The sequence below is a fragment of the Pelophylax lessonae genome, assembly GCF_965119305.1.
Source record: "Pelophylax lessonae genome assembly, chromosome: 3".
NCBI classification, from domain to species: domain Eukaryota; kingdom Metazoa; phylum Chordata; class Amphibia; order Anura; family Ranidae; genus Pelophylax; species Pelophylax lessonae.
The window spans coordinates 514,957,035-514,973,565 of NC_138770.1; the positions used below are offsets into that span (position 1 = coordinate 514,957,035).

Below are 16,531 nucleotides of genomic sequence, written 5' to 3' on the forward strand. Positions count from 1 at the left end.
ATACAGACAGATTACTGTTGTGGGTTTAGTAACACTTTAATTTACAAAGGGAGCATGGCAGGAAAAAATTTTATTCTATATTTAGCCTACCTAGTAGGATTAGGGGGGGATTAGACCAAATCTTTAGGGTGCTTTTAAGTTTACAAATGAGAGGATCTACGTTATTCTTGATATATAAGGAAATATGCTGCTGCGCTATAATGCCTAAATAGCAGACACTAGAGACAATTTTCAGTAAACATGAGGGTGGAAAGGAAATTAATGCATCCTAATCGAACGAAAAAAGGAGATTTTTTTTCCAACTTACTTGAAAGTCAAAATAATGTCCAAGTCCTTGAATAATATGCAATAGAATAGATCGAGAGGATTGGGAGTCATCTAAATAAATGAGCATGTCGTCCGCATGAAGGGTCGCCTTCCTACCAGACCAGTAATAGCTAAATTAGACCTTATCAGTTCAGCTAAAGGTTCAGCAAACCACAACAGCGATAGAGGGAATCCTTTTCTAGTGCCTCTCATAGGGAAGGACTCAGAAATACAACTATTTACCCTCAGTCTAGCTCTTGGTTTACAATAGAGCAACTAAATCCCTCTAAGAAATACATTGCCAAAGCCAAATTTCACCAGTACCTCTTATAAGTATTACCATTCAACCAAATCAAAGGCCTTGTGCGTGTTTATTGGCAGACAGCTCTAGGGTTCATGATATCATGTTGGGCCTGCATATTCGTGAAAAGCCTACGTAAATTGATGGAGGTGGATTGGCCTGGGATTAATTTGGTTTGGTATGATTTTATAATAGTAGGAATTACTTCATTCAACCTAAAAGGCAAGGACTTTAGCTAGAATTTTGACATCTGAATTAAATTAAAGAAAAAGGGTGGCACAACTCACAATATAGATGGTCTTTATGAGGTTTTGGAATAAGTACAGTTAGCACTTCCAACAGAGTGGTAACTGCCCTTCTTCAAGAGCACAAGTTCAAACTCAAAGTAAATGAGGGATCAGAATTTTTTTTTTTTACCACTCTATAGGAAAGCCATCCAAACCTGGCGTTTTATTGTGAGCAAACGACTGCATGGCCTGTCCATTTTATTCGGACGTTACAGGAGCATCAAAGAGCAAAATCCAGCCTGCCGATAACTTGGGAAGATGGATATCATAAGTAATCATCCAATTCTACAATAGTATAATGTGCTTTAGCAGTGTATTAAGTAGAGTAAAAAAAAAAAAAAAAAAAACAAAGGCTTCTACTATTTCATTAGTTTCTTCCACTATGATGTTAGTAGAGGTTTTAATTCTGGGGATAGTGCAAGACTGGAAATCAGGTCTTGAGACATGTTAGAAGATGGCTATTCTTATTCCCAAACTCGAAAATTAGTTGATTTTGGTACAACAGTTTTCTCTGAGTGTGTTCCAACAGCACTAAATCCAAATTCCCTGGCTTTAGGTTACAATGTAGAGTAATTATCAAGAGTAGGGGAAACAGAATAACGAGCATGGAATAACGAGCAGCATGGAGCATGGTTCCACATCCACCAATTTAGACTGAGCCTCCCTACGGGCCATCCCAATAGCCGCAGCAAAATGTAGTGCACATGGTGGCTTTAAAAAAAAAAAAAAAACCCAGACCACATGTATGGACGCACTGTGTCTGTTAGTGACCCAGTAGGAGTTCATGTCAACAAGCCCTCGATCTGTTACAGCTAAATCTGCGTGCCATAAAGGACTCAGTCCCAAGATCCTACAGGAACTAGACATACCCAGAGCAAGGTCCACCAATAAAGGAGAATGGTCAAATACTGCTCTAGAAAGATATCTGATCAAAGTTACCAAACCTAGCAAGTCTTGAGAAAGCAAACAAGTCAATGCGGGACAATGTACCCTGAGTATCAGAATAACATGATTACTAGGTGTTCGTGTGTTTCCATCTCAGGGCATCCACAAGGTCAAATCTGTCTACATACAAGCATAAAGGAGTGGGGGGTAGCGTAGATCCACCAAACCTATTAAGGGAGTTTGAGGACTATATTGAAATCACTAGCTAGTAAAAGAGGACCTTCAGCCAATTCTAATGCCACTCTAAGGAGCTCAAATATAATTTTGGTAAACAGGGGCGAATATACAGAGTAACTATAGTTTATGGTTTGCCTAAAACTTCAAGGACAAGGATTACAAAACATCAGACCCCGGGGTCATTTATAATATGTTAACGAGCTACCAGACTTTGTTATTAATGTGAAAGTGCCTCAAACGTAAGTGGAGTGGATAGCATAAGCTATTTTGGCACATTTGAGTGCCATAACTATAGAGCCTTGAAAACGTGTTTCCTGGAGAACAACATGCTGGCTGCGACGAGCAAGATACTCAGAGTGATTCACTTTAGAATGGAGCCCTCTGATAAACCATGAAATTAAAGTTAGTTGGCCACACCCACCCCACATAGGATTTATTAATTGCTAAAACGCTAAAATTATGTATTTACTTCAGAAGCCAGGAGGTACCCCTGAACCAGTAAGTACCCCAAAGGATACACATACTGAATTACGGTTTCAAAACATGGGCATTAAATAATGCAATTGAAAAGTGTCCTAAAGCCTGACTCCAGGCATATATAAAAAGACTCAAACTAAGGTCGCTATGTATTCATTAAAATATTGTTTAAGACTCCAGAACTTTGCCTTTGTGTAGGAGATTCCTCTAAAACTAAACACTGCGTCTTTTTGTGCAGGGTGACTGGTCTTGTATCTGCTCAGTGATACCTTTGGCCACTCCTACATTCAGAATCCCTTAATTTGCAAGATGCCTTCAGGTTTTCTTACATGAACTGACGGTTTCAAATCCCCTATATTTTAAACGGTATTCAAACCAGAGCTTTGACCAGGACAGTTCAGTTTATCATTTCTGAACCATTCCTTGGTGGATTTACGAGCGCACTTTGGATAATTATCTATTGAAGGATCAATTTTTAGTTTAGCTTCAGTTTTTGGACTAACTGGCCTCGCATTCTTATCAAGCACATCTTGATATGATGCAGAATTCACTGACTCACTAAATGCAACCCAACTAGGCCTTAACCACTTAAGGACCGAGCCCATTTTTGACACATGTTGTTTACAAGTTAAAATCAGTATTTTTTGCTTGAAAATTTACTTAGAGCCTTAGAGTATGTATGTATGTATGTATGTATGTATGTATGTATGTATGTATGTATGTATGTATGTATGTATGTATGTATGTATGTATGTATGTATGTATATATATATATATATATATATATATATATATATATATATATATATATATATATATATATATATATATATATATATATATATATATACACACACACACACACATATATACATATATATACACACACACACACACACACACACACACACACACACACATATATATATATATATATATTATACACACACATATATACATACTTACAAACATTTTGGAAAAATTACATTTCACTGCATTTTAAAAAAAACTAAACCGTAAAGTTAGCCCATTTTTTTGTATGTTGTGAAAGATGATGTCATGCTGAGTAGATAGATATCCAACATGTTATGGTTTAAAATTGTGCACACCCGCGGAATGGCGACAAACTACGGTCAATAAAAATCTTTATCGGCAACGCTTTAAAAAAAATTTAATGGTTACCAGTTTAAAGTAATAATTGCTCTCGCTCTGGCGATCGGGGCGATACCTCACGTGTGGTCTGAACAGCGATTTCATTTGCAAGCACGACTTTCGTATACGTTTTCTCGCGGGGCGGTTAAAAAATATTTTTTCCGATTTATTTTACTTTAATTTTAGCACAGGTTATTTTTTTTAAAAAAATATTTGACCACTTTTATTGCTGTCACAAGCAATGTAAACATCCCTTGTGACAGCAATAGGCAGTGACAGGTACTCTTTAGGGAGGGATCGGGGGTCTAAAAGACCCTAGACCCCTCCACTGCACTTCAATGTATTAAAAGTGCCGAAAACTGCATTTTTGAATACAGTCACTTTTAAAATTCGGCGACTTTAGCAGCCGAGTAACCCAGATGTGACGTCATGGACGCCGCCTCCGGGTTATATCATCGGAGACCCGATCTAAGCCTCATCCGGCTTTGATCAGGACTCCAGCCAGCCAGCGGACACGCTGGCTGTTTGCTCGGGTCTCCCAGTGGGACGGGAGACCCGGGCAGAGCCGCAGAGGGTGGCAGGAGGGGGGGCGTCCCCTCCCGCTTGCTGAGGTAGTGATCGAGTGGCTCCCGAGCCACATCAGTCTTTACCATCTGAAAGCAGACTGCCAGCTCTTAAAAATGGTACTGGGATGTCGCCTCTAGCTGCAGGCATCACCCCAGTACAGCCACTTATTCCAGCCGACGTAGGTCTACGTCGATTTGCGGTAAGTGGTTAATGCAGCAAAGCCACCCCAAGACACTAAACATTTCCACCATCATGTTTTGCAGTTGGTATAGGGTTTTCTGAAATGCTGTCTTTGGTTTGCGCCAAACCTATCTACTGTTATTTAAAAGAACGGAGAGAATCAGCGCAAGATGTCTAAAATTGGTGGACCATAAATCACTGATGAATAAGTAAAAACATATACAAAATAGATAAAAGCAACAATAATCTTCTATGCGAGGTAGTACAATAATAATGTATAAAGTACCACGTCGGTGATCAAGTGCTCTTGTGCTGAATAAAGATGAATGTAAAATAGTGCTAAAAGTGATAAGTAAAAGTGATGGTCCTCTTACCGCAATATAAAATATTCAGGTGGTGGTAAAATAAAATGATCAATGCCCATATAATTGGAGAAAATGTATAAAATACAAAAGAAAAATAATGAAATACAGCTTTCAAGTTTGCTGTATGGTAAAGAAGTGAACAGCTGCAACTCTAGGTTGCACGGTGATTATCTAGATAACTAAATCAAGTGCAAGTGAAAATATCAATAAATAGGTGAAAGGGAGATTCACTTAAAGTGCCTGACAATATCCTATAAAAAAAAAAAACAAATAGATGAACAGTGTAAAACACAAATGATGGATATTGATCGCATTAAGATCGCAAAGTCCCAAACAATGTGCAAAGGTGCCAAAATTGTCAACAATGAAAAGTTCATATGTGATAGAGTGACACAGGACACTTACGGTGACAACCCGGTACAATCTTCTGTGAGCTAGAAATCCACAATCAGGTGTAATGGCCGCTCACCTCCATTAACACTCAATAGAGCGTTTTGGGTATGATGGATCACCCTATGGGACCTCTGGATCAATCTCCAATCTGCTGCGAGGCTTAGGTAATCACTCTGCAATCCTCATGTATATGGACGTACCCAATGGATAAATCAATATTCTTCTATAATGTCATCAGGTAAGTGGCAACAAATGCAGTGTTCCTAGGATACTTGTTCACCAAAGATAAACAGGGGGGACCCTCAGTGTAGTATATTCAGTCATTTTAATATATCCAAAATAAATCAGAAATCCCCACAAGCATAATAAAGGTTAAGTTTTCTAGGTGTTCAGCAGCCATGTTTTGGCTTTGCCGTCTGCTCACATGTCACGTATTTCTTGTCCTTCTCCTGCCTGTGTTGTACTGTTCTGAAGCTGAACTTTTTGCAGACATGTGCCAGCAATGTAGCCATATAGACGTGTGGGGAGATAAATGCACTACAACACTCCAAAATTAGCGACGCTGTACATGTGTGGGGGTTCCATTCAGAATGCGTGGCATCCCCACGCATGTGAGATTGCAGGGAAGGCGTGTGAGGTGCAGAGAAATCGCATGGTGGGGTCAGACCTGCAATTTTACATGCGTGGGGGTGCCATTCACAATGCAGGTGTGCGACCTGCAGGGAAATCGCATGGTCAAAAAGACTGATCCAAAAACTAAAGACTAAGTTGACAAAAAAAAAAAAACTATTCTATGAAAAAAACTATTCTGCACAGCATTACAGGGAAATCGTATTGGAAGTCCTTATTTTCAAATGTATTTGAAATTAGATTATTATCAGTTTTTAAAGGCTTCTAGTTGCCATGGAACCTGTCCAGTTGTCATGAAAAAAGTGGTACACTCATCCCGGATATGGGCACCCCTTAAACTCCCACGCCGTTGAGCCCTCTGCATAGGGTGCATTAAGGCATCATCAAAGCAATACGCCATCCCACTGCCTTACAAAATTGTGCAAGATGTATGCTGCCTTCACTGCACATATAGCATTCTGCATATTAAGATGATGGGTGTTGTGCAAAAAACGCCATTTGCTTGAAAGCAAGCCAAAGGCACATTCCAACACTCTTCTTGCTCTGGCCAGCCTGTAATTGAACACCCTCTTCTCAAAGTTTAGGTTTCTACTGGGGTAGGGCCTTAGAAGGTGCTCTCCTAATGAAAATGCTTCATCCCCAAGGAAAACATAGGTGCAGGTGGATGATTGGTTCCTGGTAGTGGAGAGTTTGCAGGCAGGTCCAGATCACTGGAACGCAGCATCTGGCCGAAGGTGGAATGGGCAAAGATGCTGGAGTCTGAACTACTTCCATAGAAGCCACTGTCAACATATCGTTCGCAGTAAATGGCATCCACAACCGCAAGTAGGACAAAATAAATATTTTTTTTTGCTTCCACTTGAAAATCGGCTGAACAAGGCGAATATGATTTCCATCTACCGCTCCAACACAGTTCAGAAAATTGAACTGCTCTAAAAACAAATTTACTATCGATAGCCATTCCTCCTTTGTATGCTTTGCCATCACCATATTGTGCATCACATCCCAAATTGTACTGCAAGTGTCGCGTATTCTGTAGCTCGCGGTTGATTTTCTGACCAAGAAAGAAAAGGGCAAACTGGTCAATGATTGTCCAGTTGCTAAGTAATCTGTAGCATAAAAGGCTACATAAAAAAAAAAGGTGGCACCACGTGGCTCCCGGGGGCCCCAGGGGGTAACCCCAGAAGCACAAAAATGATCAACAGGAAGGGGGCTCTGGAAGGTGCCCCCCACTAGGCCCATCCCCCCTCCCAAGTTTAGATTGTTTGGTTGCAGGCGGTGCTCCCCCCCCCCCCACCCCCAGCTCAACACCCCAGGCCAACCTAAAAAGGTTACGTCCACCCCGGGAGGGGGGGGTTGGGCAGATGGGCAGCAAAGGTCTGCAGAAGACCACCGAGAAAGGAGGGGGAATGCTGACTGGGAGGGAAGGGAGCCGGGGGTCTGACTATCCCAGGGAGGGGCCCACATCCACCCTAAAACCCTCCAGGGGTAGAGGGGGGCAGCTACTTACCACAACAAGAACAGGGCAGGCACTGCTCTAGTCAGACCACCGCTCCACTGTAATGTGGGTGCTGTCGGCCAGGAGGAAATGCTGCGACTCAGGACAATGCCAGTTATTATGCGCCCTCACTAGTCTTAACTCACAGGCCAGCCCCTGTCCAGTGGGGCTATGTCACGGCTGACCTAGCGCAGAGCTGCGGTCTGCAGGCGCTCGCTGGCCTGACTGGGGGGACCCCCTTGATCTAGATAAGATTATCCAGTCCATCGCCCAATCCGGCACTTGATTGTAGATCTCACAGGAACAAAATAAAAAAATAAATAAAAAAAAGAAGAGGGGGAAAAAAAAAAATTCCATTTAAAAAGAAAAAATTGCCAGGACCAGAGATCCCAGCAGGAACTAGGTCCTTACTCCTGACTAGGCAGAAAAAAAAAAAAAAAAACTAGAGCACCTATACCAGAGAGTGGGAGTATACCCCCTGGGACTGCCCTATAGGCGTCGTCAAGTTATTTCCTGCCTAATGTCCAGCATAACCAACGTAGTCAAGAAGAAGAGGAGCTGTGTCCCTCAAACAAAAGAGAAATGCATTAAACCATGTGTGTAAAAAAAAAAAATAAAAGTAAAAAAGGGGGAAAGGCAAAAACAACTTTTTTTTTTATCCCCTTCACTACCAGCTTTCACCTGGATGTTCTCATCACTGGTGCCTTATATGAAAAGCTTGATTCAAATTTCATGGGTTTGACGATGTGGTGAATTAACTTTTTCCATGTGACAAATCTGCATTTTTGTTCATTTAGATTGTGAGAATCAATATTTGTTACTTGTTCCAAGTGTATCAACTTTATCTGTAGGAACTGGGAGTGAAGATCTAGAGAGTTTGCTTTTTGAAATGTAAAGAAAAACATTTTTCATGTAGTGCACTTTATTTTTCACATTACTGTATGTCTATTTTGCAGTTTGCTTTAATGTGTGGCAAAAAAAAAAATTTAAGATCTCCTGACGAAAGGGTGGCAATGTCAAAGCATTCTACGGAGCTAAAAAGTCTCTGGAAATCAAAAGTTCATTACATACCCAAAAAAGGGCAAAATAGATTCTTTCTGCAGAAAAAACTACCTGTTTAAAAGCAATTCATAACCTGAAAAACTGTTAGAAAAACTGACAAACTGTTTATTTAACTGAGCATGAAAAGGTCAACTGACTGTTTAACCAAATTCAGAAAATGAATAAAGCAATAGGGATAGAATTGTTCAGAGGTTAGGATGTTTATGTTATGAGACCTAGCAGGGGAATGGGCAATACAAATCGCTGGCAGGAAGACCTAGTCAAATATACTATAAAATATTTTTAAGTTTACCAGTCTTGCAGAAGTTTTAGTTTTGGCATGATTGTACAATTTAAGATAAAAAAAAGACTGGTGCATTGTATAGAAATAGAGAAATAAAATGTGTACCCCTGAAGAGGCAAACTGGCCAGGCAGCAAAAGCAATAAATGTTACATTTACTGTATTTAACTACATCTATTGTTGTGCTTGTTGAACGGTTATCCTACTAATGCCTTTCCAATGTACTTTGAAATATTTAAACATCAAAATTCAATATAAATGAACATATATATTTATTAGGTTTATATTTGTGTTCTTCCAAGACCTTATAAATTCATGGTGAGCTCAGATGTGCAAGAGGAGCAAGTAAAGTCTCCCCGTAGAATCATTTTTAAGATGCCACTAATTGTCCGTATACACGATCTGAAAAAACGGACGAAAAATACTGCTTTCAAAGCGATCGTACGATCATCTGTTTGTTTTAACAGAGCTATTGAGAGACTATCATGACAGTTCATCTGATATTATCCGATCGGACAAGCATGAAAATTTTTCTTCTCATACGATACCAGATCGTATAATTTTCATTTAATCAGTACAGTTGTAGATCGAAACAATACAAATACATTACAACACATTACATCACTTCTGATTTTTTTAATCTGTAGAACGAGAGTTTTCGAAACTTTAGTAAACTCTTCTTCATTTTTGCTATGCGACTAGCATGCAAAGAAAAATCAGACGATCTGTCGACCGATTTTCAGATCGTGTGTACGGGGCATAAGCTATCTTTTTACTAGGCCTCTCCCAAATAGCCCACCTGGAGAAACAACTGAATGGTCAGATTGGAAATCCTGCTTCAATTACTGCGCCCACTGCCTACCACTCCTGCAAGTTAGTCTGTTGTAGTCAGCCCTATTTTCCTGCTAATAAGCCTGAAAATGGTACCCATCAACCTATATAGGAGTGTTTTTTTAATTATCAATCAGCTGCTACATCTGCAGGGTTCTAACAAGGAAAGTGGCAGGGTCTCATCCCTTCAGATGTGATTGCTCTGGAGCATTTGCTCCAGGTAGCCATATTTTACAGAAAATTACAGCACTGCAGCTTAAAAAGGAAAGCTCATTTAAAAAGAACATTCAATTTCAATAGGACTTGTGTCGCAACTGTATATGCAATATTTTACTTGCTAAATTTTTCTCATGAAAGTGGAGTTACCCTTTAAAGATGGAAATAATGTAGTATTGCCGGCCATTTTTTTTTTTTTTTTGTTTTGGTTGTGCGGGTTGTTTAACTGGGTATGATTGATTTTATAGAAAAACATAAAATGGGATGTTAAAATTCAGTAGGAGATATTTTATGAAAACTTTAAAGAAGAGGATAGACAGATTATGAGTGGTAAAAGAGTAGTATAAAAACTTGTCTGTGGTTATACTGAGATGTTTTGATGTACATAATGATGAATTGTATTAATTCTCTTGTGTAACATTTGTATTATTCTCAATGAACTAAGTGTTGTTGATTGTATAGTGATGCCAAATTTTCAAGAAATATTTGGGAAAAAAAAAAAAAAGAATGAAAAGAAAAAAAAAGGAAAACCCAAACATCACAGGTATTAAAATAAATGCACCCTTTAACTGTGACCCCCCTGTGACAATTGCTCTCTTCTATATTCCATAAGAGACAGTATTAACTTACCCACAAAGCCATTTTCCCCAACCAGTTTCAGCGCAATCTTGTCTGCCAAAACGGAAGAACTGCCATGTGCTATATTAGCAAAAGGACCAGCATGAACAAACACTGGTGTTCCCTGTAAAATTAAGTGTACATGTCTTACTAAAAGGACTGCTCACACCATACTCCTTTTTCATTTTTCAAAGCATTAAATATCAGTTAATAGAAAACATTTATGGCTTATTTAAAAAAACAATTACTTAGCCTATGTATGACAGCCAACCAGCTTCTAGCTATCATTTTCAAAGCTTTATTGAACAAGCTGAAGATTGAAACTGATTGGTTACACACAGATGCTCCAAAATCTGTCTGCTCCAGTTTTAGTGAATTGCCCTCATTACATGCAATCTTTGTTAAAAGCAAAACAAAAGCAGCACAGCAAATGTGAAGGATTTTTCTCCACTCTCCACTAGAAAAGATAGCAACGTCTGAATATAATATGCTAAAGCAGATTTGAACGATCAGGCAAGAGTTGCAAAAAACAATATTGAGTAATTGTGTTTTTTTTTTTTTTTTTTTTTACACACATGCAAAATTAAAAAACACATTGTTACAGGTCACCAAAATAGGAGAATTTGGGGTTCCACAGCAGCAATGACCAAGATGGGACAAAATTATTCTAGATGTTTTGTAGCTCCTAGAAAATTGCCTCAATATGTTTCTGCACAACCACTGTAGAATATCAGAAAATTCCACCAAGTTAGAGACTGGTCCTTTCTTATTGCGGTCTATAAAAAATGTCAACAATGGTGCACTACTCCTTCCAGGGACACCAACAATGGTGCACTACTCCTTCCAGGGACACCAACAATGGTGCACTACTCCTTCCAGGGACACCAACAATGGTGCACTACTCCTTCCAGGGACGCCAACAATGGTGCACTACTCCTTCCAGGGACGCCAACAATGGTGCACTACTCCTTCCAGGGACGCCAACAATAGGGCGCTATTGCAATATCCACAATGGGGCATTGTATACTCCCCACTGACACCAGGACATTATCTTCTACTGGCCACAGCCCAGCCCCCTTAAAATGGTCATAAACGCTCCTTAAAAAAAAAAAGACAAAAAAACAAAGCAAAAACACTACAAACAGGGTTATATTTACCTGCTCTGTTTATCTGCCGAATTGCACAGAGTATCCCTGACTTGGCCAACCCCCCGTTCCCTCTGCCTCAGCAAAACCTGAGAGACCAGGGAGTCAGGGGAGAGAGAGGCTGCAGATGTACTTGTTCAACCCCCCCCCCCCCTCCAATCAGAGGCCCATGTGCAGATGCTAGAGTGCACACCCGCAAGCTCCGTACCATGGGATAGCTGTGTCCAATCACAGATTCACACAGATGTAAGCAAAGTCGCATGAAACTGTTTTCTGGCTTTCTCTCCTTACACAGATTATCTGTGAGAGGAGAGAAGTTACCAGTATGGCGAAGTACCCACAGCCTAACAGACAATGTTCACACAGCCACAACACAGCCTAATCCAGCAGTGTACTGTGCACTCTCTGCAGCCAGCCACCAGCCTCTTGTCCCAGTGTCACCAGTGCTGCCAGGAACTGGGTCTGTGATGGCAGCGACCATTTGTAGACCAGCACCAGTGATTACCACCACATCGCATCCTGATACCAACCGCCATACTAGCATTTTAATCACCACCATACCAGTGCGTCCTGACCACCACTATACCAGTGTGTCCAGATCACCAAGTCCTGATCCCTGCCAAAAGAGGCTGTCCCGATTACTGCCACACCAGGTCCTGACCACTGTCAAAAGAATGTGTCCTAATCACTGCCACACCAACCATCTGATCACCATCATACCAGTGTCCGAATTTCAGAAACATCAGAATGCTATACACCAGCGTCCTGATTACCGCCACACCAATGTAGGAAGTACAGTTTCACCAGCACCTAAAAGTCATGCCCAAAAAAATGTACACCAGTGAGGAGGCATTCCAGATTCTGAACATGACAGATGAAAGTAGCAGGAAACTCCTGATCAGATGTAGATTCTGAATATGAACCTGTGGACAGCAGTAGTTCAGTGACTAATTCGGAGGTGGTGGTTCTAACAAAAATAATGAGGCATTCGGAAGAGCAGCAGGAAACCACCAGCAGTGCAATACCTCCGTGTGACATGGCCAGCACCAGAATTGCAGTTGACCCAAGTAACAGGCCACCAAATAACATGATAGGTAGTCAGGAAGTTAGATGCATAATTTATGCCCCTAGAGTGCCTGAAGGTGTTCATTGATTGTGGGCCTCTATGTGGCTAGGCTGTGAAAGTCTCACATTTGGCATACTCGGGAGGCATAGCAGAGTGTGTATTGAGGTTTAAATCCAAGTATGCCTATGCTTTGTGCTAGAAATATCTTATATAAAACTTTATGTAAAAAATACATTCTCTTTCCACGTTGCAAAAATGTGTGGCAAAAAACGTTGCCATTCAAAAGGCTCCTTATGCCTCTTAGAAAATATGGTGTTTCTGCTCCGGGACCTCCAAATATGTGATAGGTAGCCAGGAAATTAGATGCGTAATTTATGCCCCTAGAATGTATGAAGGTGCTCCTTGGATATTGGGTCCCTACATGTACCTGAGCTGTAAAAAAAAAAATAAAACCTTACACATGGGGTATACCCATATTCAAGCATAGGCATGAGGTGTCAAATTATGCCTATGCTGTGTTTTATAAACATCAATTGACAAATTTGCATACAAGTATGGGATTTTTGACTTGCCGTAAAACCCAGTTCTCTGATGTTCATTGACGGACACAGCTCCTGATATTCATAACCATTCGGTTATACTGCCCCCTAAAGGAGGACAATAGGCAGAAAAAAAGTCTGGCTACGCTTATGGGCCATTTTCTCTTTCGTTCATTGACGGACACAGCTCCTGATCTTCAATACCATTGGGACGTCCAAAAGCAGTGTTATCACGAGGGGTGGGAATAGCAAAAAAATTCCCAAAGCTAAACAGTAGCCAACCAGGCAACAGCAGCTCAACCAAAACAACTGAGGGTGTATTTTTTTTCAGGTTCAGGTCCTCTAAACAGCAGCCTGAAAAACCTTGTGGCGAAAAGAGGCATCCGCACATGCCAACACATCCACTTTATTGAACTTTGTGAAAGTGTGCACTGACGACCAGGTGGCAGCCTTTCAAACCTGCATCACTGATGCCTGATGACAGAAGGTACTAAGCGCCCGAGTAGAGAGCGCCTTGACAGGGAAAGGAGGAACATGACCCCTGATGGAGAAGGCCTTAATCACGGTCTGTCTGATCCATGTGGAAATGGTGGCAGAGGAAGCAAACAACCCTTTCCAAGGCCCATCCGTCAGCACAAAAATGGAGTCGGACTTCTTAAAAGGACTCTGTAGCTGCCAGGTACGCCCTAATTGCCCGAACCACATCCAAGGCATGCAAAGGAACTTCCTTAGGATGTCTTAGCCTGAGACACAGGGAAGGCAACAACATTCTCATGCAAATGGAAATCCGAGACAAACTTTGGGAGAATCAACAGACAGGGGCGAAGTACCACCTTATCTCTGAATCAACAAGGTGGACAGGATAACGCCGCCAGTTCCGACACCTTGCGTGCACAAGTGATCGCAAAGAAAAAAAACGCCTTCTGAGACAGCATAAGCAAGTGAATCTCCTGAAGTTTCTCAAAGGGAGGATTCTGGAGGACTGAAAGCACCAAATTGAGGTCAGGGCGGCATTGGAAGAATTCAATGTCGGACACCCTGAAGAAAGGTACGCACCAGGGAGTATGTGGCCAAGGGTTCTTGGAAGAAGACTGCCAAAGCCGACACCTGGAGCGAGGATGAACCTCAAGAGACTCACACCACGTAATGTAAGACTTCCACATACAATGTTAGATCTTCCTAGAAGTAGATTTCCTATCTTTTAACAGCATTGGAATCACCGACTTAGATAAACCTCTATCCATCAGCACCTAACATTCAACAGCCATGCCATCAAAGCCAGCGACTGTAAAGCAGGATGAAGTATGAAGGATTGATCCTTGGGACCACAGATCCTCCCCGAGAGGAAACTCAAGGAACGTCGGTGACCAACCGCACCAGATCAGGGTACCAAGCCCAGTGAGGCCAGTCCGGTGCCACTTCTGCCTTGACCTTGTGTAGAAGTCTTGGCAGAACCTTGAGAGGAGGGAAGGCGTAAATCAGATGACACTGACCCCACAAGGCCACGGGGTGTCTGGCGTCCGAGCCACAAACCTCTGCACCTTTCTATTGAGCTGAGATGCCAACAGAGCCATCGCGGGGATGTCCCACCAGTGACACAACTGATGAAAAACCTCCGGATGAAGGGACCACTCCCCTTGGTCCAACGCCTGCCGACTGAGGTAATTTTTTTGTTTTCTGTTATTTTGAAAGTGTAAATGATGGAAATAAAATCTAACTTTTGTTGACATATTATAAGAATGTCTAATCTGTGATGCCTTTTGGAGATTTTTCCATCTTTCCTTGGCTTCTTTATGCACATTAATACAAATTTTTACCTGGGGTGCCCAAACCACTGTATATTGAAATATGAAGGTAAGGGCCCTTGAGATCAATAGAAGCCAGGAGATCCCCTTGATGAAAGAAAGCTACTACCATGCAGATAAACTCCATCCGAAATTTCTAAACCCCTACAAAGTGGTTCAGAGCCTTGAGATCCAAGATCGGACAAACCTTTCCTTCCCTTCCTGGGAACTTTAAACAGATTTGAATAAAAACCTTGAAAACATTCCAACTCTGGAACCGGCACAATGACTCCTTGTGCTAACAGGTCCTGCGCTGACCCGTAGAGGCCAGTATAGACAGGCGCACGTTGGAAGGAAAGAATCATGCTGTAGGCAAGGACCGAAACTTGATCTTGTAACCAAACCAACTCGTGGACACATCTGTCCTGAATGAGCAAGGTCCACGGATCCGGAAAAAGCAAAGACGTCCCCCCCAACCCTAGAAATGGGTGAGGGCGCCCCTTCAGGCTGGGGAAGACTTGTCTGAGAAACAAGAAGTGCCCAGTTTTGACTTTCCATTCCAGGGCTTCTTGGAGCCTCCCGAAAAGTTACGGGTGGATCTCAAACACTTTTCCTGTGATCCAGACGGACGAAAGGGCCGCTTGTGAGAAGAAAGGACCATGTTAACAATGAGGTTCCTTGTCCTTATCAACCTGCAGACGTAATGTACACTTACCTCCCGTAAGGCCCTTAATGATCTCTTCCATAGAGGCACCAACAGTCACATACAAAAGGTAGATCAGTCAACACCTTTTTAGAAGCCTGGTTGGCCAACCAGTACTTCAACCATATCATGCGGCGAAGAATCACCGCCATTACAGATACCCTGCATCACAAATGTACTGTAACCCCTGGATCAACTGATCCGCAAGCTCAGGAGGGTGTCGATTCCCTTCCAGATCCTGGCAGAACACTTTTGCCCATTCCGTTAAGGTCTGGGATACCATGGTGATAAACAACGGCCTCAACATTGAACCAGCCACGGTAAAATAATATCGGACCAGAGCCTCCGCTCTCTTGTCCATGGGATCCTTAAAGGATGGAGAAGCCTCCGCCAGCAAAAGCATAGCCTTATTTAACCTGGAAACCTGAGTCTGACGGAACCGTAAATTTCTACAGGAGAGACTCCTCAAAGGGATATCTCCTAGCGAAGTGCTTCGGAATTCCAACTATGTGTTTCGGGGAACCCCACTGACCTAGTGATATTCTCGTCAAAATAGGCAGGAAAAGGGGGGGGGGGGGGGACACCTTTGCACCTTGAAGGATTTGCAGGTGCTAAACTGCACCGCCATTGCCGAGGTTTCCCACACTGACCATTAGGGCCTCCACCAGCGCTTTTTCATGCGTGGCTGCAGGGGAGGACAACTCGTCCTCACTGTTAGAGCACTCTACGTGCTTGGATGCAGACGCAGTGGGCTTGAATCTCCTCCGCAGCGGTCAAATCCACCTCAGACCCTGAGGAGGTAGAGGATACAGGTGAAGGAGGGGGCGCTTCTTGCTAGGCCTCCTTTGCAGGGCCATATCTACCTTGGATACAAGTGACCGAAGGGCTGCAGTCATGGCCGCCAGGGCAGACCGAGTCTTAGAGGGTCCCGCAGCTTCCAGGAGAGGGTAAGGTGATACACACTCCATTGCCAACAAGGGGTTAGCTGGAGCTGCGCCGTGCACAAAA

General features: G+C 42.1%; 1 protein-coding gene across 2 annotated transcripts in view; it reads right to left on the reverse strand.

Moving 5' to 3' along the window:
* The window catches only part of MTHFD1L (methylenetetrahydrofolate dehydrogenase (NADP+ dependent) 1 like), a 562,387-nt gene that overhangs the window by 354,213 nt on the left and 191,643 nt on the right, over positions 1-16,531 (reverse strand). For both annotated transcript variants that reach the window (XM_082251220.1, XM_082251219.1), the window contains exon 20: positions 10,299-10,410. In XM_082251220.1, the coding sequence (XP_082107346.1) occupies positions 10,299-10,410 (112 nt within the window). The remainder of the gene's footprint in view (positions 1-10,298; positions 10,411-16,531) is intronic.